Source organism: Marmota flaviventris, chromosome 6 (assembly GCF_047511675.1).
Source record: "Marmota flaviventris isolate mMarFla1 chromosome 6, mMarFla1.hap1, whole genome shotgun sequence".
NCBI lineage: Eukaryota > Metazoa > Chordata > Mammalia > Rodentia > Sciuridae > Marmota > Marmota flaviventris.
In genome coordinates this window covers 13,955,561-13,980,091 of record NC_092503.1, presented here as the reverse complement: position 1 = coordinate 13,980,091, position 24,531 = coordinate 13,955,561, and the positions used below count along the sequence as shown (strand labels likewise).

At 39.2% G+C, this 24,531-nt stretch overlaps 1 protein-coding gene across 10 annotated transcripts in view; it reads right to left on the bottom strand.

The window, feature by feature from the left end:
* Syne1 (spectrin repeat containing nuclear envelope protein 1) overlaps positions 1–24,531 on the bottom strand; it is a 436,344-nt gene that overhangs the window by 167,201 nt on the left and 244,612 nt on the right. For all 10 annotated transcript variants that reach the window (XM_071612898.1, XM_071612903.1, XM_071612905.1 and 7 more), the window contains 12 exons: positions 21,835–22,152; positions 20,165–20,320; positions 19,853–20,023; positions 18,917–19,243; positions 17,480–17,632; positions 16,916–17,083; positions 15,060–15,236; positions 12,890–13,036; positions 9,497–9,622; positions 8,089–8,265; positions 6,718–6,983; positions 2,604–4,764 (listed from right to left, as the gene is read on the bottom strand). In XM_071612898.1, coding sequence (XP_071468999.1) covers positions 2,604–4,764; positions 6,718–6,983; positions 8,089–8,265; positions 9,497–9,622; positions 12,890–13,036; positions 15,060–15,236; positions 16,916–17,083; positions 17,480–17,632; positions 18,917–19,243; positions 19,853–20,023; positions 20,165–20,320; positions 21,835–22,152 — 4,347 coding nt within the window. The remainder of the gene's footprint in view (positions 1–2,603; positions 4,765–6,717; positions 6,984–8,088; positions 8,266–9,496; positions 9,623–12,889; positions 13,037–15,059; positions 15,237–16,915; positions 17,084–17,479; positions 17,633–18,916; positions 19,244–19,852; positions 20,024–20,164; positions 20,321–21,834; positions 22,153–24,531) is intronic.

The window sequence follows — 24,531 nt, the reverse complement described above, 5'->3', positions numbered from 1 at the left end:
TTGAAATCTAGAATCTGAGGGGTTGAAGACAGATATGGGAGGGAAAAAATGGCAGGGGATTAAAGGAAGTAATGCTCTGGGGACTGTTATGTCTCTTCTTAGTCCCAAATGCACAGAACCTGCCAGGCCCAGAGCAAGCTGGGTTAGGAGGCCAACCTGGGAAGGTCCACACAGGCTATTCCTGTCACTAAGTCTAGTCATTAATGGATACTCTAGCCTTGCTTCATCTGTGCTACAGGGAAGGGAAGCACTCTTCCCTGAGGAAGGGATACAGAGGTCAACTAATAGGACACCACACGGAAAAACCAGCCTCAGCATCATGGCCAGGGCCACACCATCATCCACCTGCTCCTCCCTATTTGGAATATTCTCCAACCAGCACCATTTTAGAAATGCCAGGTTTCACATTGTTTAAAATCCCATTGGCATTCCTCATAGAAATAGAAAAAGCAATTATGAAATTCATCTGGAAAAAATAAGAGACCCAGAATAGTTAAAGCAATTCTTATCGGGAAGAGTGAAGCAGGTGGTATCATTATACCAGAGCTTAAACTATACTACAGAGCTATAGTAACAAAAACAGCATGGTATTGGCACAAAAACAGACTGGTAGACCAATGGTACAGAATAGAGGACACGGAGACTAACCCACAAAATTATAATTATCTTATATTAGACAAAGGTGCCAAAAACATGCACTGGAGAAAAGATAGCCTCTTCAACAAATGGTGCTGGGAAAATTGGAAATTCATATGCAACAAAATGAAATTAAACTCCTATCTCTCACCATGCACAAAACTCAACTCAAAATGGATCAAGGACCTAGGAATTAAACCAGAGACACTGTGTCTAATAGAAGAAAAAATAGGCCCTAATATCCACCATGAGGGATTAGGCCCCAACTTCCTTAATAAGACTCCTATGGCACAGGAATTAAAACCAAGAATCAATAAATGGGATTCAAATTAAAAAGATTCTTCTCAGCAAAAGAATCAATCACTTAGGTGAATAGAGAGCCTACAGCTTGGGAGCAAATTTTTACCACTCACACACCAGATAGAGCACTAATCTCTAGGATATATAAAGAACTCAAAAAGCTAAGCACCAAAAAAACAAATAACCCAATCAATAAATGGGCCCAAGGACCTGAACAGACACTTCAGAAGAGGATATATAATCAATCAACACATATATGAAAAATGTTCATCATCTCTAGAAATTAGAGAAATGCAAATCAAAACTAAGATTTGCACTCCAGTCAGAATGGCAGCTATTATGAAGACAAACAATAATAACTGTTGGTGAAGATGTGGGGAAAAAGGTACATTCATACATTGCTGGTGGGACTGCAAATTGGTGCAGCCAATTTGGAAAGCAGTATGGAGATTCCTTGGAAAATCGGGAATGGAACCACCATTTGACCCAGCTATCCCTTTCCTCTGTCTATACTCAAAGGACTTAAAAACAGCTTACTAGGGACACAGCCACATCAATGTTTATAGCAGCACAATTCACAATAGCTGTGGAACCAATCTAGATGCCCTTCATTAGATGAATGGATAAAAAAATGTGGCATATATATACAATGGAATATTACTCAGCAATAAAAGAGAATAAAATCATGGCATTTGCAGGTAAATGGATGGTGTTGGAGAAGATAATGCTAAGTGAAGTTAGCCAATCCCCCCCAAAACAAATGCCGAATGTTTTCTCAGCTATAAGGAGGCTGATTAATAGTGGGGTAGGGAGGGGGAGCATGGGAGGAATAGATGAACTCTAGTTAGGGCAGTGGAGTGGGAAAGGAGGGAAGGGGCTGGGGGTTAGCAAGGATAGTGGAATGTGATGGACATCATTATCCAAAGTACATGTATGAAGACACGAATTGATGTGAACATAACTTAATATATAACCAGAGATATGAAAAATTGTGATGTATATGTGTAATAAGAATTGCAATGCATTCCTCTGTCGTTTATTTTTTTAAAAATCAATTAAAAAATTTTTAAAAAGGGCATTGTTCACTATTCGTTGTTAATTAATTTTGTCTATGTCCTAATATGGTTCACCCTGGTCTCTATGGGAGATTAGTTTCAGAACATCCGCAGATATCAAAATCTGCAATTGCTCAAGTCTCATAAAACGGCATAACATTTGCACATAACCTGTGCACATTCTCCCATATACATTAAATCACCTCTGGATTGCTTAGAATACCATGTGAATAGTGATCACGTTGTATTGTTTAGAGAACAACGATAAGGAAAATGTCTAACATGTTCAGAATTTTAAAAAAATATTTGCTGTCTGAGGTTGGTTGAATCTGCTGTGAACTCTATTATTAGAACCATTTGTTCTTACTCCTAAAGGTGAGAGATCACTGAGGTGTTACACTCATATAAACAAAGGGAAGTGGACCTGGAAACCCTATGACATGAAAAGCATGGACATAAGCAATAGAAACATCCTTTCAAGTCACCTTTGAAGATGATTCTCTGTGGTATCAAGAAAGCAATATATAAGGGAGCAATGTTGACTAACAAACCAACTGAAAAAGACGCTTCTCAGACCAGTTTACAAAGGGGCAGCGTGCGGCGCCCTCCTACCTGCCGGATGCGCAGGGCTTCCTGCACGTCTCCGTCCAGCTCCGCGAGCTCGGCGAGGGTGTGCTCCAGGTCAGCTGTGATCAGTTCCTTGGCCTTTGTGAACTTCTCCTTCTCCTTGCTACTCAGGGCCCTCATGATTCTCAGGCTGGACTGCACCTCTTCCTGGTGGATCTGGATCTTTCGGATTTCCTCCTGGATGTCCTGGAGGCTGAGGTCCAGGCACACGGGCCCAGTGAGCTCGGCCTTCACCCTGCGCAGCCAGTCCAGGGAGCGGCTCATCTCCGTCTGAAAGTCGATGCTCTGCACCATTCGGCTCTCACACTCTGCCACGGTTCCACCAATGCCAGTGGTCAGGAGTTTCAGCTCCTCTTGCCACGACTGGATCTGCTGCTTGGCTCTCTCATAGGCCACAGGATCCAGCTGTGGAACAAGGTCCTCCAGATGCAAGGCCACCCGCTTCAGCAGAATCCCCGAGTCCTGCAGGCTTCCTGCCAACGAGTGGTACATTTTGAGCTTCTCCTCTGCAGGCAAAGTCTCCTCATTCACTTTGGTCTGCTCTGTTTTCACAGACTCCAGCTGTCTCTCCAGCTGTTGGCACATCTTTTCATGTTCTTGGTAAGCGCTCGTGGTGTCTTCCAATAAGCTGACCCTCTGTTCTGTTTGTCGCTTCAGCCTGTGATACATGGCGACCAGGTCCAGCATCTTATCTGGCTGCCAGGGCTGACCTGTGCTACGGAAACTCTCTTTCTTCTGGTTCAGTTCATCCAGCGCCTCCCCAAGGCCTGCCACCTCGCCCAGCAGGACTCTGCAGCCCTCCTGAAGAGACAGACACTCTTCAGAGGCCAGGTCGGTGGGAACTTTCTTCATCTTCAAGAACTGATCTTCCAGCTCACTCAGAGACTGGGCGGTCAACTCTATCAGGGAAGCATATTCTTTCCGAGCGAGAATTGCTTCTTGGACTTTATAGAACTTGTCTTTAGCCAAGGCAACGATGACGTTAAATTGTTGGGGCAGAGCATTAAGCTTTTCGCTCAGGTAGGAATGATCGACTTCATTCAGCGATGGTAACATGGCCTGCCCGGTTCTCTGGAGTGTAAGTAGAAGATTTTCATATTCTGGAGATTGTTCAAGAATATGTTGGTATTTGTCCAGTTGTGAATGAAGCTCTGTGCTCTCGTTCATGAGATTGATTTCAGGAAATGTAACAATATCTGCTTGTTTTAGCCAGTGGCAAGCTTTATCGAAATCCTCCTTAAAGTGCTTCCTTGAAACTAAATTCTTCTCCAGTTCTTGTAACCGATGACCACATTTTTGCAAAACGTTGTCATAGACACTCTGCAATTCCTGGAGCTTACCCAGCACCTCGCCCTTTTCCTGCTCTGTGACTCCTTTCATTAATTCGCGACCCTGGGCCCAAAGTCCAGTGACTTCGTTTTGGTAGGTTTTGAGGCTGGCTTGTGCGCTCTTGCATGTTTTCACTTGTTTGCTCACGTCATCCGGTAACAGGCAGATGTGTTCTCGGAACATGATCTTTCGCTCGTGTTGCTGAATTTGGCTGGTCGCCTGGAACACTGCCATGAGAAACTGGGTTTTCTCAGACAAGGCCTTGTTCAAGTACTTTCTTCGCTGGCCTACTAAGTCGCTCAGACAATTCACGTGTTTCTGTGCATCCGAAAGGGCCTTCTGGATCACCTTCCGCTCGTTTAAGCCAAGATCAGCCATCACCCGGTCGGCATCCTTGGTGAGCGATTTCAGGAGCATCTGTTTGGCCTCCAGCTCGCTGCAGATGGCCAGGTGATCCATGAGGAGGTTCTGAGCCATGTCGGGAGGGGGGCTCTGCTTCAGGGCCTCAGCAATGTTGGGCTGCTGCTCTTCTGCCCACTCCATTAGCTCCTGGAATCGGGACTGCACCACGTTCAGCTCCTCCAAGTTGGTGACAGACACTTGGATTTTCCTCTTAACAAGGTCCTCGAGCTGAAACCAGCGCTGTTCAAAGTGACTCGTCTGTTCTTTGACCAGTTCTTTGTCATCTAAGTTCAGATGCTCTATCATCTTCTGTTTTTGCTCTTTGAGGTCCTCGATGGCGTGTTTTCTCTCCTGCAATGCCAATGCCAACTTGTTCAGAGCTTCCAGGTGGACAGCAGTACTCTCGGCGTCGGATCTGTAAATATATGGAAAGACCTAAGAGTGAAGTTCTTCACACCTGTTAAGTTATCTTTCACCATTTTCTTTAAGTGAATGTTCTTAGGATCATTGTGAGTACTCAGTTTAGGGTTATCCACAGAGGGGCTAAAATTGTTTTGGAAGAGAAGTCTCATTCATCTTTTTCTCTGTCAACACTTGAGTCCAATCAAGTTTCTTAAGTGCTTCTCCACTCTCCTTTTCCAATCACATCTGCCAGATGTATTTCCTACCCTCCCTGCTCTTGGTACTGGAGATTAAACCCCAGGGGTGCTTTACCACTAAGCTACAGGCCCAATTCTTGTTATTTTAAATTTTCAGACAGGATCCCACAAAGTTTCTGAGGTTGTCCTCAAACTCAGAATCCTCCTGCCTCACCCTTCAGAGTTGATTACAGGGATGTACCATATGTTTGTAGTTTTCTCTGTCTCTTATCAACCATGCAGAATTTGCATAGTAACCAGATGATATGTGTAATATTAAACATTAAGACACACATTTTTGAAAATGGCATTGAAAAATAACAAGTGATTCATGATTTATTTACTTTCTTATGAGCATCAGATTCAGTGATCCAAAGAACAAAAGCATGCTAGATGGTACCCTCTGTTAGATTTGACCAGCAGCTCTTAGAGCTACTTAGTTGTGTACTTAGATATTTTTGTACAGCTAGGTACTTAGATATTAAAAGTCTCTAAAAATAAGTATAAAACATGAAGAAGTCTCTTCCTCTTGATTGCAAAGCATATAGAAGAAGGTGTAATGTTATAATCTTATTTATAAAATGATCAGCTCTGAAACATGAGATGTTGGGGTTGGGAGGCAGTATAGAAAGTTCTATGTTGGACACAACAGATCTGAGGCACCTGCAGGCCCACTGCAACTCAGAAATGTGTGTATGCTTTTTCTTTTGGTTTTTGCAACTATCGATTGTATATAACCCCAGAGTCCCATAAAGTGCTGACTATCAGGGAAAAGTAAACAAATCAGAAAATAGTATAATAAAATAAATAAGCAAGCACAATAAGAAAATCCCACTGATTTAAGTAGATATCGAATAAGGTTGGCAGTGTTCATTCTCACGAGCCCACAAATCTTGACAGAAGTAGTGCAAATTTTTATAGTCTGAGTGACTATAAAAAAAAAAAGTGTTTGAGCCAGGTGCAGCAACCTTATACCTGTAATCCCAATGGCTTGGGAGGCTGAGGCAGGAGGATCCCAAGTTCATCAAAGTCGACCTCAGCAATTTTGTGAGGGCATAAGCAACTTAGCAAGACCTTGTCTCAAAATGAAAAATTTTGTAGCCTAGGGTAAAGAGTCTCTGGGTTCAATCCCCAGTATTCTCTCCTCAAAATTGTGGGAATGGTTTTCATATAACAACACAAAGTGTCTGAGTCTTATATTTCACACAAAAAAGCTAAGAGAAGTTCCATTACTTCAGAATCTCAAAGGACACAAATTAAGTGAATTTTGATTGTTAACTGATTTCTAGAATGTAACCAAATTTGACTGACTCATGTAGATGTATTACTTTACAGACTTGAATAGAAACCTCGGGAGCATACAGGTTCAAGAAGCGTTAACTTCATGAATTCTTAGATAGTAGCCCCATAACTGGTAATTAGACAAAAATAGAAGTATTCTTGGAATATTTCATAAGGTCAAAGACTATTATTCTTTGAAGTCACTGAGAAAAGCAATGTTTTTTTCTAAACAACAAACCATTTCAGTTTTGCTCATAAGAAATTGATATTAACCTAGTAAGCTGTGAGTTTATATTCATATGACAATGTTAGGTTCACATGATGTTTTGCCAATACTGATAATGATAGACCATGATGTTAAAAACACAAATAAGACATTTTAAATGTTTATAGAAATTAAGAAAATTCTGATTTAGCATTACGGTGGCCCAGGGGAGGGTGCCTGTCACCTGGCCAAGCTATCCCATTCCGTGGTAAACTTTTCTAAGAAGGCTTCAACAACATTCATACGGTCGTGGTAATCTCTTGTCCGCTGAAGGTCCTGTTCCCTCTGCGTGCAAAGCTTGTCAGACTGAAGGCATAGATCCAGCCACTGATCATTCAGGTGGCTGACTTCTTTGTGTTCAGGAGACTCCTGGTTCTTTGTTAAGTTATTCACCTTGTCCAAGATGGCACCCACTGATGCCTCTTTGCACTGCAGTTGCTTCATGAAATCCTAAAGGAAACCAGAAAAAGCAGGTTGTGTGTAACAGACCTTCCCAAATATCACAGTTAAATGTGGTCATGACACCTCTAACATTTTAAGTTCTTTAATATGAAGAAAACTGGAGATAAAATCTGAAACGTACCTTACCTCTTCATGAACACAAATTCACAATTGTATAGGAATCAGTCACTGTGCTACTTTCTTTTATTGTGTTGTTTTGAGAAGTATAAAGGAAAACTGATAAATATGAAGCAATCTTATCATTTCTAAAGAGAAAAGTAAGTTACTTTGAACTTAGATCTTAGTTTTCTTAATAAATTTTTGAAAGTTCGTGCTTTGGGGGAAAAAAGAAATCTAATTGATGTTATCCCTGATCTTCTGTCTGCATTTGCAAACAATGTTCCAGTAGAATATATGTATGATTCATAGTTATAGAGAAAAAATAAGTCTTAAGAGTTTGTAGAGATGCTGACCCTTCCAATCAATTACTATGTTTATAACAATGTTCTATTATAATTTAAATCATACATAATAAATATGATATTTATATTACATTTTAATTAATTGATAGGTTTATTATCCTAAAACTTTAGCAATATTGTGATGAAAATATAAAAATTACAATTTCCTGTTTGTTTAGTAGTGAACTCTTCTGGCTCTCCAGGCTGAATGACAGATGTTTAACTCAGGAGGAAGGTGTAGAATGAACGTCTCCTGATGAAATGGCCATTCACTGCAAGAGTATATGTGAATGTTTGCTTTCTTTCTTTTTTTTTTTTTTTGGTTTCTTGTCTTTCCTTTTTGAGTTTGGCAGGTCTCACCATGTTGCCTAGGCTGGCTTCAAACTCTTGGGCTCAAGTGATCCTCCCATCTCAGCCTCCAGATTTGCTGGGACCACAGGGCCACTACCTTGTCTGGCTTATGAATGTAAAATTTCTGATCAGTCTGTCCCTGGCACCAAAGGAAGGCTATTCGACTGTCTTATTCCTTAAGTAGCTGTAATGATATTTAAGGATTGACAGATACCAAGGCATACTGACGTGAATGTTTAAACATTTTGTCTTTCTACCATCTTGGCCTCCTTAATGTCCCCTGGAGACAAATAAATTCCCACCTTTACTTGGGAAACCATGTTCTGTGCAATATTGAGCTCCAGCTCAGAGTGCCTTCTCTTCATATTCTGCAGCTGCTGATCAGCATCCTGAAGATAAATCCAGAGCTCAGCTTTCAGGTGCTTGATTTCTTCCCAGCCCTGCGTTAAGTTCTGTGCCTGGACCAGTCTTTGCTCAATCTCGAGAAAACACATGGTTACAAGTCAGCAGCCATAAATAGTCACATGTGCTCAAAGAACCAGAGTGGCAACTCCTCAACAGGTGTATGTGCAGAGCCTGCCACACAGACTTGTGTGTGCATGTGTGTTCACATGTGGATAAATTCCAAAAGCCTTCTTTAGTTGCTTCAAGAAAAGCAGATTTTCTTTTAGATTTAAAGTTTCTAAAGAATGTAAATGTCCAAGAGTTATGCCACATGATTTTAGTCAGTGTTGTGAAGCTCCAAGAAATTTCCAAGAATTTATTAGCTCTAAAGCTGTGTTCATGGTTTTCACATTGGGCCTTTCAGTAGACACACCGGTTTGACTCATGAATTCAGTGTTGGGGTTTATTAGGAAACATTTATATTATTATCTATTGTACATTTTTATACCTTGCAAAACACTGAGTTGCTAATATTTTGGATATTTCTTTAGATTCACTTTGCTGGTTTTTGAAATTGTATAATTTGTTTCAATCAGTCATTTCTATTAAAAATGTGAGCTATATGTCTTTCATAAGGCTTTAAAGACAGGTTAATTTTACTACAAAGAGACACTTACTGTTTTAAGATTTTTTAATTTGGATTATCTTGTAGTTCTATGAATATTTAATAAGTACAAAAAGCAAGTCTTATTTTCCTCTTGCCCCTGAAAGTGTTGCATTGAAGTGTTGAAGGCTTGCAGGGGCAGTGGCCATGAGCATGTGACTCTGTGCTGCCCTCTCTCTGTTGTGGTTGGAACTGATAACTCATTACAGTACTTTCCCCTTTGGCCAGACACAGCTTTAGAATCCTTCTCACACTACTGATAGCCATTACCAATAAGTCAGAAGGGTTGGGACAGATGGCATGCTCTTTGGCATCCCTGATCTATTAAAGTCATGGTCAAAAGGATCTTCATATTAAATATTTCCTAAAGAAATATATGGAAAAGGACAAAAAGCATGGGAAAATAGGAAAAAGAGAAGGAACAGAGAAGAAGGGGCTAAGGATAGAAGCTGAATGGGACCAACTGATGATTGAGTTGTGTGTCAACAGGTCAGTGTGCTTACATTCTATGACTTGATCGAAGTTCAACTATCTATTCATTATAATGTATAGGAGCACCAATAAAAGAATAACCCAATAGATATATTCTTTAAACCATGTTTACCATTCAAGCAAGAGAATGCAATAAAATTGACAAGTAAATGCAGTTTTAATTTCTTTACCATTTGCTCTGTTTGTTGAATGTCTTTTGCTGTGGTTTTCACTGAAGAGTTGGACAAGTCACACATGGAGCAAAGGAGATCCAAGTAGGTCCTCGCCTGCTCTTGCAAAGCTCTGAAGTGTTTGACCTGCAAAAAGGCAACTGTCAGAGTGGAACAGACTTGTACACTCTTAGGGAACAAATATTTGGATCACTGCTAATGTTTAATTGACATTTCCAAAATAATCTTGCTATACTCAGTGTCTTCACTATAGCCATGATATGTGTTAGGGACTCACAGCAGAGAATTCAAACACATTGATGGTTCTATTTGTCTACCATCTGCTTCTCGTTGTAATTAGAGATGTTTGCATGGTATAGGAAAGGGAGAAAACCAGACACAATTTTAATCTATCCAGGTTATCTGCAGGAGCAGAGGTCAGGTAGGAGGGTAGGGCCCAAGTAACAGGGGAGTTGACCATACATCCAAATTTTCTGGATTTAGGCCTCTAGTCCAGAGACATGGTTCTTAATCTCAGAACTATTGACATTTGAGGTCAACTGCCTTGTGGTAGCATCCTGTACATTGCAGGATGTTCAACAGAATTCTTGGCCTCTGCCAAATATAGGTCAGTAGCATCCCCACTATTCCCAATGTTTGCCACTGAAAATGTGTCCAGTCATTGTTAAATGTCCCCTGGGAACAAAGTTCACCACTTTACCCAAGTCAAGAACCACTGTTCTAGTTCCACTGGATTAAAAAAAAGAGAGAGAACTTTTTATTATTAAAAAAGTTCCTTTTTGGAAAACAAATTATATGACCCATCTATTCCTAGGCCATGAGATTATACGGTGGCTGAGGTGGTGGGAGGTGACTCTTGGTCACTCCATAAATAGGGATAAAGAAGGAAAGCAATACTGACAGCAGGTTGTATGGTAAAAGCTCTGCCCATAGAAACATTAGACAATTAGATGTCAATAATGGGGCATAATTTTTTTTTCATCTCAGTATCTTTTCCTTTGCACACCAAGGATTCCCTGAACAGACAATTCTCATGGAGATAAAACAAAGACAGATCCATTTCCTACTAAGTCAGAAGTAGCACCTTTTTAAGTTCAATGTATAAATGAACTGTATTTCACTTCCAAGTGCTATCATCAGTCACTAACCAGTGTGTAAAAGCACATCATGAACCTATGATCCAGGGACAGTTATATATCCCCAGCAATGTTTGCAAATGGGAAAAGTATAAGATACCGGAATTTTATTTTTGTCAATATATTTAATTTAAAGGAATACTGGTTTATTTGGAGATTTATATGGTTGGCCTAATTCCAAAAGCATTGGACATAGAATATAAATTATCAGTGCAGAAACAGTTACAAAGGAATTTTGCTAAAATTAACTTCAAAGGCACATCTGATAGTACTTTTCCCCATCCCTGCAATTCACATTTTATGCCTTATAAAATCACGTGGCACTCCCAATGAAATCAAGTCATTGTGTTATTCCTTGTGGTCACGTGGAGCATGTTATCACTTTGTGGAGTGTTCTGCACAGAAGAGGTACTGGGGATACAAAATACATCTTGGGACCACAGCCATTGTGATGCCACTAGTCAAAGGCTGAGGGCCAGGCTACCTCTGCTTGAAGTCTTGAGCAGCGGTAATCTCCAGTCACCTCTGTACACTAGCCAACCACTAAGAGCCTGCTCAGTTTTTTATGAACACAGTAGCTGTCAAGGGAAATACTAATTTTAACAGAACAAATACTGCACCACAGAAAACAAAACAAAATAATCCCTTCTTTGCCTTCAGTGCATCTGAGATGCAGATGTGTCTCTACCACCTCTTTCCTTCCCTGGCTGCTTTCAAGGGAGGGGCAGAGCATTTAGAGGAACTATGGGCAGGGATGGTGTACCACAGGGCCTCATTATCTGGAAGGATCAGTATCTGCCTGGGGTTGTAACTTATGCTGGAAAATACAGTAAATCATATCCTGTTCTAGCAAAAGTTCACTAGGATTAATGTTTATTTCTACCCCTTTTATTTCTACTTGGTCAACAAAGGAGAAAGATTAAGCCTTTGTTTTGGATTGTTCTGAATAAAAATACATTGGTAACAAAGAACCACAAAACAAGGAAGGACTCAAGAAAACTCTCTTGACTAGTGAAAAATAAGAATATTGTCCTTAATTCACTCTCCTTGACTCAAAGAAAGACATGTTTCATTTACTCAGATACCATTTTTTATAAAGTATAATATGTGCATTTATGTGAATATTTCATGACTTAAATAACATAAATCATTTAAACCAGAAAGAATACTTTGGGTATGAAATTGGTAGACAGTCCTCTGCGGGGACTAAATGAATAAATGTATTACATTAATCTCAGTTAGTGGTAAGAAAATTAAATGATTTAATACCATTAATTCATATCTGGAAGCAATAACGTTTATAACAAAATTCTTCTACAATATACTCCCATAAGGTTAATGCTGCATAGAAAAGCTGCTTAGTAAAAACCTTTTAAAAATGTTTCTGCCATATTCTGACGGATTCTTAGCAGTACAATTTTAAGCTTGCAGTATGTTCTTTTCACATGATGATAATTAACATTCCATTCATTCTTTATTCAGTAATCATTTACTAAACACCTTGTTTATGTGGGAAAAAAATCCCGTGGAGAAGCTTGCATTGATTTTTCCATTTACATTCATTTTTGATATGACATTTGAATTTCATGAAAACTTTCAGAAATATGTGCAAAGTTGGTCCTTTGTGTGGGAGGGTGTCATATCCACAGATCCAACCAACTCCAAATCAAAAAATATTGGAAAAACCCAACTATGTACTGAACATGTACAGTTGTGGTTGGAACATGTACAGGCTTGTCATTGATCCCAAACAATAGCATGTAACAACTGTTTACAAAGCATTTACATTGCTTTAGGTATTATAAGTAATCTAGGATGAAGTGAAGTGGATAGGAGGCTGTTAGTGATATGCAAAGACTACACCATTTGACAAAAGGGATTTGAACAACTGAGATTTTTATATCCTGAAATCAACCTTCTGCAGATACTGAGAAATGACTGTACTTGTAATCATTGCTCTACATAGAAGGAAACTGAGGCTCAGAGAAGTGACTTAGATGTAATCACCACACAGATTGTTTTGGAGTTGTTCTTTGGTTGCAGAACCCATATCCCTTTTGCTCTGCCAGGTCCACACATCAGCATTATATCCATCTTCCCAGCTAGAACATAAACTCAACTAGAGTCAGCATCACACCTTATCTAGACTTCTATAATCCTTGGCGCCAGCACAGTTTGTTACATAAAAGCACTTAATCTATTTTGATTGAATGTCTGAATGACTCATAAGAATAACAAACTTCCAGGAGTCTACTACCTGCTTAACGGCTTCGGTCCTGCTAAGAGGTGGCTGCGAGCTGGGTTTTAAGTCTGGCTGGACTGCAGAAAGCCAGGCCTGGCACTGCTGCAGGGTGTCCTGCCGGCTGACATGCTTCTGAAGTTCATGTTCCAAACTCTGGTACACCTGAAATAGATCAAGTCATGTGGGGGTATGAGAGCTGCTTTCTATAGCCTAACACCATTGGCATTAAATGATGTTCATGAATCAGGTTTCATTTTCTCCCTGGGACTCCTGACACCATACACATCTCCTGAAGTGAGTTGTGTATGTTCCAAAATGTTTCAAAATACAATGGACACCCCCTAGTTTGTCGTTTCTCAAACCATAAATCACAATGTAATGTGTTAATTAGGGGAAGACAACATGAGCAGTGTTCATGTAAGTATCCAAATGGGTTAGAATTCACACAGTCACTGAAGTAAACTGTCATAAACACAAGTCAGAGGTTTCTTCAGCTTTGCCCCATGTGTACAACTATTATTCTTTTTATTTAAGCTAAGAACTAAAAGCAAAAATAAAACACCATCCTAAGAAAAAATAACCAATGTTTCTCATCATGTGAGGCTTCTGGCATAGGGGTAGGATCAAACTGGAACAAATTATAATACAGGAGAGGAGGCAGTTTGATGCCCTCAATTCATCTTAGAAGCTATGTTCCAGAACCACGATAATCCAGAATCTTTCATGCATTCCTACTACATCTAATTAATTAATTCACAACCATTTAACCAGTTTTCACTTTATTCAAAAAAGACACTGGGAAATAATTATGTATCTCCTTGAGATCAAGATGAAATAAATCTATGATGTTTTCTGAGCAAACTATTCTATTAAAAGAGAAAAGGAAAATAGAATATGAATTTAGACTGGCATTTCTTTCATTTTTGATACAATGGAACTAATAACTGATTGCCATTTTTCCTATGTCATTAGTTAAATTCATCATTTTCATCTGACACTGAGTCTTACCCTTATTTATACTTATTCTAAACAGAAATTAAAAGGACAGGTGTTATGTGCTCTATCATTTTGCAAACTTCAATTATGGAGTACAGATCTGACTATGTTCTTAGAGTTTTATCAGCTTTTTTGCATTTAAAAAAATATGTCTGTCTTTCCAACATTTACTAGTGTTTTTTGAAAACTTAAGTTGTAACCCTAATGCAAAAAAAAAAAGAAGAAGAAGAAAGAAAGAGAAAAAGAAAAAGAAAAAGAAAACCACTGCTATAAAGTCAGGGCTCAATGTCCCTGCAAAATGAGTAAATGAACTCACCAGAAAGTTTCCACATACCATCCTCTGACTTTTTTCTTCTCTCTCCTTTTTCCACTGTATCATCATTTGCAATTACCCTCTTTTGCTCTTAACTTTTTGAAAATGATTACTTCAAGTCTCAGAAGTCAATATCACTAGGACCATTTTTTTTTAAATCATGATAAACACAGATCATCTTCCCTATCATTCTGTCTCACTAGTTCTTACTGGCTAGCCCAGTAGCAAAAGCATATGGAAGGCCTTAGAAAACTTATAAAAACATCTTTGTCATATCATTTTAAATTGTTTAAATAATAGAAAGCAATTTATTTATTATACTAAATTTTTATTAAAAGAACAATTCTTACCCATCTTAGACTTATTTCTAAAACATTGAAGATTGTGCTTTAGTGAAAATACACCCATTAAAAGTGTAACTCAAAACTGATACTCCCTTTGTCAATTTCTAAACTAATACATAAGAATATTAGAGTATTAGAGCAGAACCCAGGCTGCACAGAATCACAAAAAATGATTGCAAAAATTATGAAATACATAATTCTAGTGTTACGGAATAAATTGCAAGTTAGAAGAAAGTTTTGATGTATGCAAGTAAACAAAATCAAGAGAACTTTTAAGAAGTTTTTCATAATTATTGTAATAAAGAGATTGTATAAAACTGAATGTCTGAAATTTTCCACTTAGTAATACTGATCAAAGGTATGATGTAAATTTTCACACAGATATTATGAAACCTGTTCTCTAATTTCCTGTCTGGCAACACACCAAAACTTTCCCAAGAACTGGGGCTTCTATTCTATTTGTGAAAACCGCTAGGCTGCACATCCTTTCTCCATTATTTGTCACTGTCATAGAACGTTCTGTGGTGCTCACCCTCTGGGCTGTGCTGCAGATTGCCGAGTAGCTATCCCTTGTGCCCTGCAGGTGAGCACGCACATTCTGTTTCAGCTTTGCTTGTAGATGGTCTGCACATTGGCTGATCAAAGCATCGCCTTTAATTTTAAGGCTGTCCAAACGTTCTTCGAAACCAGCAATTTCTTCCATCATTGCCTGCAAAAAATAAAAAAAAACCCATAAAACTCAAAAAGAATTTTAGTAGTAGTTCAAAACAACCTGTTCATCAAAAGAAAGTTTAAGGTAACTACTTTCATCATGTAATAAACTTTTTGAAAGAGTTTTGCAATTTATCTTGGTTACATATTAACAAATTATAGAAAAAGCACATGTATTTCTGCAGGGATACTTTCATAGGGAATGAAGAAGTAATTTAAAGACTAGAATGTGTTCATGGGTGGTCCCAGAGAGATCTGTTCCACAGTATTGTTAACAGATAATGGGATGGCCATCCATTTGTCAAATCTACCAATTATAATTCTTGTAATTTTTTATCTAAAACAAGATAATTATTATTTAATCTAAATTTTTTGGTACTGGGGATTAAACCAAGAACCTTGTATATGCTAGGCATGTGCCCCACCACTGAGCTGCATCCTCAGCCCTTATTTAATGCAATTTATTTAATAATGTAATATCTTTAATATTTAATAATAAATTTATATAGTATCTAATTTACATCTAATAATATTTATATTAATAGAATAGCCCTTATACTTACAATTTATTGAGCACCTCTTATAGCCCCAGAATTATTTATAAGCCCCAGTAAATGTGTATTGTCATTGTTACACAGATGGCGAGACTGATGCACAGAGACCTCATATGACATACTCAAGGTTACACAGCAGTCACTGTCAGAGTCCCTAGCTTCAGACAAAGCTCTCTTGGATTCTACCTCACACCATCATACTCCCACATATTCTCTAGTGAATGTTCTCATAGATCGATTGGGGGTGGTGAGTCAACTTTTTCAAATCCAATTTTAATTTCCTTATTGCTACAAAATGCTAACGACAAGTGACACACTCCAACACAGGATTGCCTGGTTTGATACATCAATATGCCCAAGGGGAACTCCAGAGGTTCCTCAGCAGTGCTGGTCCACCATTTTTTCCAACAGTGTTAGGTCAGTAGATTGCACACACCTGACTGAAAAGAAGCAAGCTGGGACAGAGCTACTACTTCATAAGGCTGCTGAAGGGATAGACCATCTATAAGGTTGGACCTCTTCAGTGCCTAACAGCATGTATTATGTACAGTAATTACTCTTCTATTCATATTTGTTAAATAAAACCTCTACCTCTAACAGGGATGCTAAAGCCCAGAGAGGTTAACTGGCTTTCCTAGAGCATACCACCAGATATTGACTACATCATGGCTAAATCAGATCACCATTAAGATCACCAATAATTTATTCCATAAAATTGTGACCATATGCCATAGGGTACATGTGATCACCAAAACGCATATTAATGAAGATAAGACCATCTCACTTCAGTGTTGTACTTTGTGGTTCACAAAATGCTTTCATGAGCATCATTTCTTATGACTATTCCAACAATTATGATATAAGCTAGAAACATCACTGCCTTTTCAACAATCTTTTCAGAAGTTGAATGCCAGGATTGAATTTTTCTTGATTCACCCGAGTATCCAGTTCAATTGTCCTCAATAGTCAGACTCAGACTTCATTCTTTAGGTGCAGTCATTATAATCCAGTGCTATACCTGTTTGTTCATGTGTGCACATGTGCATACATAAACACACACACACACACACACACACAGGACAGTTAAGTGCCCTGTGGTCAGCTCTTCAGACAACAGGTATACCTTGTGGTGGGCCAGTTGCTGGGTAATCATCTCCAGGCTGCTGGTCTCCAGAAGATCAGGTGCCACCAACCTGCCAGACATCTGCAGCAGCCACTTTTCTACCTCTTGGAGCTCACTGTTGTAGTCTTCATGGTCTTTGACTTTCGCCTCCAGACTGAGTACATGCTCCTGTAAAACCAGGTGCCCATTAGAGATGACTTTCAAGAGAAAACCTACTCAAAACTGATTTGCATTTCAAAAACCCCAGGGCAATTCATAGGGTTGGCAGAGTTACTTATATCAGAAAACAACTAGGAGTGGGGCTGGGGATGTAGCTCAATGATGGAATGCATGTTTAACACCTGAAAGGCCCTGGGTTTCATTCCCTGCTCCAAAACAATAAATAAATGAGTAAAAAGAAAGCTACCAGGGATGGAAAAAATTAATAGACATTATGCAATTTAAATGCAGCTGATAAAAATACTTACCCAGACTAGTTCTTAAAGCTATCTAACAGAGAAGGAGATGCTAGGGATCACATTTTGGCAATTATACATTCTTATTGAATCTCTGATCTCCCCTTACCTTTCCCATGCTGCAGAGGTCCTGGTAATCACCTTGAAGTTTATCTATTTTGTCCTTTAAAGTAACATCATGCACCAGTTCCAGAAGAGCTTCACCTTTCTCTCTCACCGAGTTGACTGATGGTTCATGGGACAGCACCATTTGCTGTAGGGACTTGAACAAGTAAGAAAGAAAAACCAGAGTCAGCTCACATACCTGCGGAACACTTGACATGACCCACCTACAGAAAGACCTGATGTACACGTTATAAATCAGGAAGTCTAATCACCAAGGAGGGTGTGGCTCATCAGGGATAACACAGGGCTACACAGAGGGAGAGCAGGACCTCAGACAGCCCTTCAAATATGGAGAAGAGATTATGGAAAAGAATTAAGTTTGGCTAAATTTAATATATTTTCTATTTTTCCTACTTCATTCCTTTCAGCAGAGAAAGAAAAAAACACAAAAGAAAGCAAAACATAAAACAGAGTGAGTACCACTATCTTTTGATTTTGAGGTCATGAAGTCTGTGCCAGCATAGTTTAAATGTGGCATTAGGGAAATGGATTCCAGCCTTGACCATGCTGAGACAGGTTGAAAGTGCTATTTAAACATTTCAGGGATTTGGTGTGGGGATGGGGGAGGAGGAAGGGCTGTGGTAATTATGTAGCATCTTCCAAGAGAAGTGCCAGGTTTGACTGTGAGGTCGCCATAGAATAGACATATTGGTTGGAGATGTTTGCATAAGCTTCCAAAGCTTGGCAGGAAGCTAACACTATAATTCTTACAGACTATCACTAACTCATTCAGGCCTTCAAAAACACAAACTATTTACAGACAAGCTTTGCCAATTGCTCAAAAATTGAACAGTTGAAATATCTGTACCTATATCATATATTTTTTCAAAATTTTCTAAGGTGTTTAGCTACAGTTGGTTAGGTAGAACTTATTATTTTCAGATATGATATCTCATTTTCAATTTACAGGCCAGCTTCAAGGCCTTGAATACCAAAGGATGAATGACAGCCTTCATAGGGGAAAGGTAAAATTTATAAGTACAGGGTCCTGATGACAGCAGATTTATCTGGAGGATCCCTATACCTGGGTCACGCTATCAGGTATAGGGATCCTCCAGATAATTCTCCATATATTGATTGTCACAATCAATAAACTGGATCTCTCTTCTTAATGTCTCTGCCTCGCAGTCCTCCAGATACTTAGCAGCCCTCTCTCCTTTCACACTTCCGGATATCAGATTCCTGAATGGAAAAATAGCTCCAAGGCAAGGTATTTAGTTAAATAAACTCACTTACTACAATGACATCACTGGCCACTAGTGGAACAGAGCCATCAGGGAGGCTGTCAGCACCATCTGGGAGGTGCACACCTGGAATCACCTCCCTCCCATGGAGACCCACAAGCCCTCCACCACATCTGCCAGTGGCAGCCAGGCACTACCTTGTATTTGGATAGCTGAGCTTTTTTCTCATATAATTCCATTTTGGGCTCCTGAGGAACGCGTAGGACTTCCTGGTATTCTGCGGTCCACCGGGCCAGGGCTTTACATTTATCTGAGAATTCCTTTGCTAAGTGAAGACCTTTCTCCAGGGTCATGTGCTCTTTCCGAACAGTGCTGGTCAGTTCCTTCAACTGCTCCACGTGGTCATGGATCTCTCTTCTTAATGTCTCTGCGTCACCGTTCTCCAGATACTTAGCAGCCCTCTCTCCTTTCTCTCTGGCTGATTTTAGCAAACTGTGGCCTTTCTCCATGTCTTTTAACAAAACCTACAAAAGTCAGTGAATAGAAAGCAGATACAGGTAGTCTAGTTTCTTTCCTCTTAAAGAAAAGGCTTTTAAGTCCCATTTTTTTGTTCTTCTATATCCCTTAAAATAAACTTCTGAGGTCTGAGCTGCCGGGAATCAGAAACTCTCTTTTCATTACTTCAATAGAGTTTTTATTATTATTATTATTATTATTTCTAAATCAAAGGCTTAAAAAAAAACAACAAACTTGTGGTGCCCTTATTCTCAGCAATCTCCGTAGAGGTCTGAGTTAAAACTTTTTGTTAAGGCAAAAAAAAACATAACAAATCATAAATTTGAGACAGATGTTTTTCTCTCTTAATAGTCAAGTGACAAACTGGAATTTAGTTCAAGACATTGTGGGCAGCTGTGTATATGTCATTTAGATATATGACACATCACAAATAAGTGAAAGCCAGCTTTTAGTTTAAAGAGTGTTTAACCTTGGAGTTTTGAGTGAAATGCAGAATCAAGGATCATCAAATGTGTGGTCAGGATGAACACTCATTTCCACTATCTACAGAGGGGAATGGGGCAGCAGGTGACAGGAAGAAGGTAAATCAAAGACAAACCTGAAGAATGTGTGCCTACCTCCAAGGTCTTCAACTTCTTCCCCATCATGGCTTTATCTACTTTATCAATTTTAGTCGCCACATTCTTGAAGTTTTTATGAGTAGAGCCATACCAATCGGAATAGGAACTGAGAGAGAATTCTGATTCCTCCAAACTCTGGATCTCTTCTTCCAGGAAGTTTATTTGTTCCTAGGAAAGAAAAGAGAAATTGGAGCCACAGATGAAAGACCTGGTCCAGGGCCCCTGAGGATTGATGTGCATCTTCCTGGATGGAGGCTGATGAGGGGAAGACCGGCTGGCACCTCTTTGAGTGGCCGACAATGTACTCACCAGGACTTGGAGGAGCAGGGCCTGGTATCGGGAGGTCAGCTGTGTGGCCTGGCAGCCCATCCTGCTGTTCACGTGGCTCTCGTCCAGGATCTCCTGTGCTCTGGCGCCCACTTCCTCCACCTCATCTCTGTGCCCCGCCACTTCATCGTGCCACTTCTGAAATGACAAAGAATCGGAGGGAGAGACTCACCCCCAGCCTTTGTTGACTAAAGACAAAACCTATGAATATCTTCTTGATAAAGCATGATTTCAGCATGTGTTTAGAATATATTGCAAAATATAATTTTGAGAACATATTTTATATAATCTTAGTGAAAAATTTGTCTTGCAATAAGATGATAAAAACTGTATGTATGCTTCTGAGTTTGGGTACTTTTCTGCATGTATTATACTTCAGTTCAAAAACCTTTTTCACCCTCTTCTTAGACATTTTTATTACTGCGTTTTAGTCATAGGTAATATTGGGGCTTCATTTAGACATAATCGTATGTGTATAAAATATTATTTGCTCCATTTTACTCCCAGTGCTTCCTCTTACCTTCCTCTTTCCTTTCCCCACCATGTTCCCCTTACACTACTTTGAGTTGGTCTTCCTTCTATTAATTTGTAGCTTTTTAAAATTGGTGCTATATATGTCTGCATAAAGGAGAAATTCACTGTGGAGTATTCATATATGTACATGGCATAATTTGACCAATTTTATCCCACAGATTTTCCTTTTCCCATCCTTCTCTCCTCTTCCTCTATCCCTTTTTTCTATTCCACTGATCTCCCTTCTATTTTCATGGGATCTCCTAGCTCCTTTTTGTCCCTTATTTTTCTCTAGCTTCTGCATATGAGAGAAGGCACTCAACCCCTGACTTTCTAAGTTGGGCTTCTTTCACCTAGCATGATCTTCTCGGGCTCCACTCATTTACTGGCAATGCCATAATTTCATTTTTCCTTATGGTTGAATAAAACTCCATTGTGCATACATAATGCATTTTCTTTATCCATTCATCTGTTGATGAGCACCTGGACTGGTTCCATAACTTGGCTATTCTGAATTGTGCTGCTATAAACACTGATATGCATGATTCACTATAGTGTGCTGATTTTAGTTCTTCAGGATAAATACCAAGGAGTAGGATAGCTGGGTCATATGATGGTTCCATTTCTAGTCTTTTGAGGAATCTCCATACTAGTTAAAATACTTTTTAAAAAGTGAAGTGGTATATAAGTTTTATGTCATCTGTTGCATCTACATTGGTTATAAAAATGGTGAATCATAAAAAAAAATCCCATGGTATATGCATTATTTTAGATGTGGGCATGGAAGTAGCATAAAAATTAGAATAAGACTAATTTTAAATTATGAATATACCACATAAGAGCAATATCACATTAGAACCAAAAACTTAAATGATTATCATGCTATCATTTATGTATTTTTACAAAGCAAGGTAAAAATGCATGAGAAGAAAATACGAAATATTTCCATTAAACTTTATTCTACCAAAGACTAATCTACAAAATAATTACTGGAAGAAGAATGGTCCATTTATTTTAAATTTCTAGGCAAGCAGAAATTAATTTTGTGACATCTAAGCCTTGGACAAGAAGCTGCTAAATATTGTAATGAAACCAAATATGCAAGATTTGACAGGATGAGACATTTCCACGAGTCCCACCTTCAACTGATGTAACTGTAATTCCTTGGTGGCTCGGTTAGACTGACGTCCGGTCCTGAGACTCACTTTCTCCTCCATTTTTTTTAGCCATTCATCAACTTGCTGGAACTTCTGCTCCATCAGCCTCAGCTTGTTCACTACGTTGTTGAACTGCATCCGGGTCTCAGACAGTCTGTGCTGGTAAGCCTGCCAGTCCTGCCGGAGCGACTCAAGCGCCCGGTCCTCTGCCTGGGGGATGCCTGATGGGATCACGTCCTCTCTGGTGTGCAGCACTGAATTGAGCAGTGCCTGTCCCTCTGCACAGTGCACTTGCAGTTCCTGAGGACCAAAGGTATGGCTGTCACTCCTCATATCTCACGTTTGTGGGGGGTCAACCTGTGTCATCTCACCCAAGCCAACTGGACCAGCTTGAACCTCATGCCAGAAGTAATGATTTCATTCCAGGCTATAAAAAGTGTGTACCAAACACTGAATATTGTTTCCCAAGTTTGGAAAAAGATTCTGAAATTTTTCTAATTAAAATTATCAACATGTAAACCCCCTCCCCCAATTTTTCCAATCACCAGTTTCTGAATAAATACTTGAAATACGGGATGTGAGAGAATTTATCTAACTGCATGATGATTTGTACTATATTTGACTTTCCAGTTTACAGGAAAAACCACTCGTGATTAAAGGACTATTGTTCAAAAGAATAACCTACTTTCATTATGGCTCATAATCAGCTTAGAGTGCCTGAGGCCTGGTACTGTGACATTAAGTGAGCTCAGTGTTATACTTGTGGCTGAGAAAGGAACAATGGGTCCCCTTTTTGCTAAGGAGGGATCCTTGCCAGAGCTATACCCTAGGGAATGTTGTGGTCAAGAAAAGTTGTGTCTGGAGGCAGACAAATCTGGGAGGTTGACTCAATACACCTGCCCACCAGGTGTTCCAGGTACATAAGGGCATAAGCCCCCAATTACCAAAGAGCATAAGCTCTAAGACTTGATTCATACTGAACTTGTAGCATAGCATAGACTCTTTAAGAAAGAAAAAATCTTGTATCTTTAAAGATGTTGGCAAAACAAGACAAAATATATTTATTTCTAGTCACACAAAAATTTAATCCATACTATCTCTTGATATGATCATCTACAGTAAAAGGAATTAAGTCAAATGTCTCCAAGAATGTTCAAGGTACCAACATATTTGGTAAAAATATAGTATTACGAAAGAAGTACTTACTATTATATATAACCATTTGAATTTGCTGATATCTGATCATTTTTACAGAAAATATAGCAATCTCAAATGTTTCCAACTAATAGAACATTTTTCTTCAGGTATAAAGTCACTCCTAGAATGATGTAATGTGACTATGTAGGTACACAGAAACAGAACAAAATCTATATGGTAAAAATGTCATCCAAATGACCACAAATACAGTAATTGTGTTCCAAAATTCTTAAGACTATTTCCAAGGTAGTTTTTTGTAATCTTTTTTCCTAATTGAAGGTCAGTGGATTTTTTATAAAAAGGGCCTGACAGTAAGAATTTTAGGCTCCATGGGCCTTTTGGGCCTTTTAGGCTCCATGGGCCTTTTATGCTATAACCGCTTTGCCAGTGTAGCAGTTTTACAGCCGCAAATAGCACATGAAGGGAGTGGCGGTGGGGTTCTAGAAACACTCTACTTAAAACACAGACCTTAGAGCCAGGAGCTGGAGTGAACTGATCACTGCCCTGGTTTATTAGATATTCCTAGTATATCACCCTTCCTGTATATGTTTAATCTATTAAACAAATCATCATTCTCCAAGGCAAATTCTTATATTTCTAATATCTCAAGTATTTATGCTGACAAGAAAACAGTTTGATACTTAGATGTAGATATATTTTCCGTGACTCAAATTTGGGCTTTGGTTCACATAAAGTAACTCCTGCTTATGGGCCATGTTGCTGGCGGATCCCTGCACCACTGCAGGAGGACAGCAGGATCCTGAAGGAGTTCTGTTCCCACCTGGAGCATCACAGTGCTCCACCACTGCTTCCTGCCTCTGCGTCCTCCATGCTTGTGAACATATGTAGTGACCCAAATGTGACAGTATAAGAATTAATGATTGGGAAGCCAGAGGTTGGAGTCAGGTTTGGGCAATTAATCTGACTGAAGTGCAATATATTCTTCTGACCAGAAACAAGAGAAACATCTGGTAACTTGTTGGCCCAGTTCCTTTGCCTGTCCAGAATGAAGTGCTGAGAAGGGTTATTCAGAGGAAACAGTCAACAGTACTCAAATAAACTACAGCAGCTAAGCCTGGAGGATTAGGACATCTTATTCTTTTAAAGTAGGATGAATAAGACCCTTGAGCAAGCACACAAAATTGTCACCCTTCTAGCTTCTATCTGTTTATTTTGTGAATAAACCAGATATTTAAATAAAGATTCCCTCCCTTCTCACTTAATCTGCATAATGACTTTGTAGCTGAAACTGTCAGAGTTCTCTTGGGCCTAAAGTCACATAATGAGGCAGGTCCTACCAAGGATGACAGCTCAAACTTGCTATCCAAAACTTGTTCTCTTGACATCGTAAAACACTGAGACCCAACAGAAATAAAATTTTATATACCCATGATAACCATAAAAGCCCCTGATGTTCCATCTTGTCCAAGTTGAAGGGACATCTTTCCCAATTATGAACCAGTTTTAATCCTGCCTGACAGC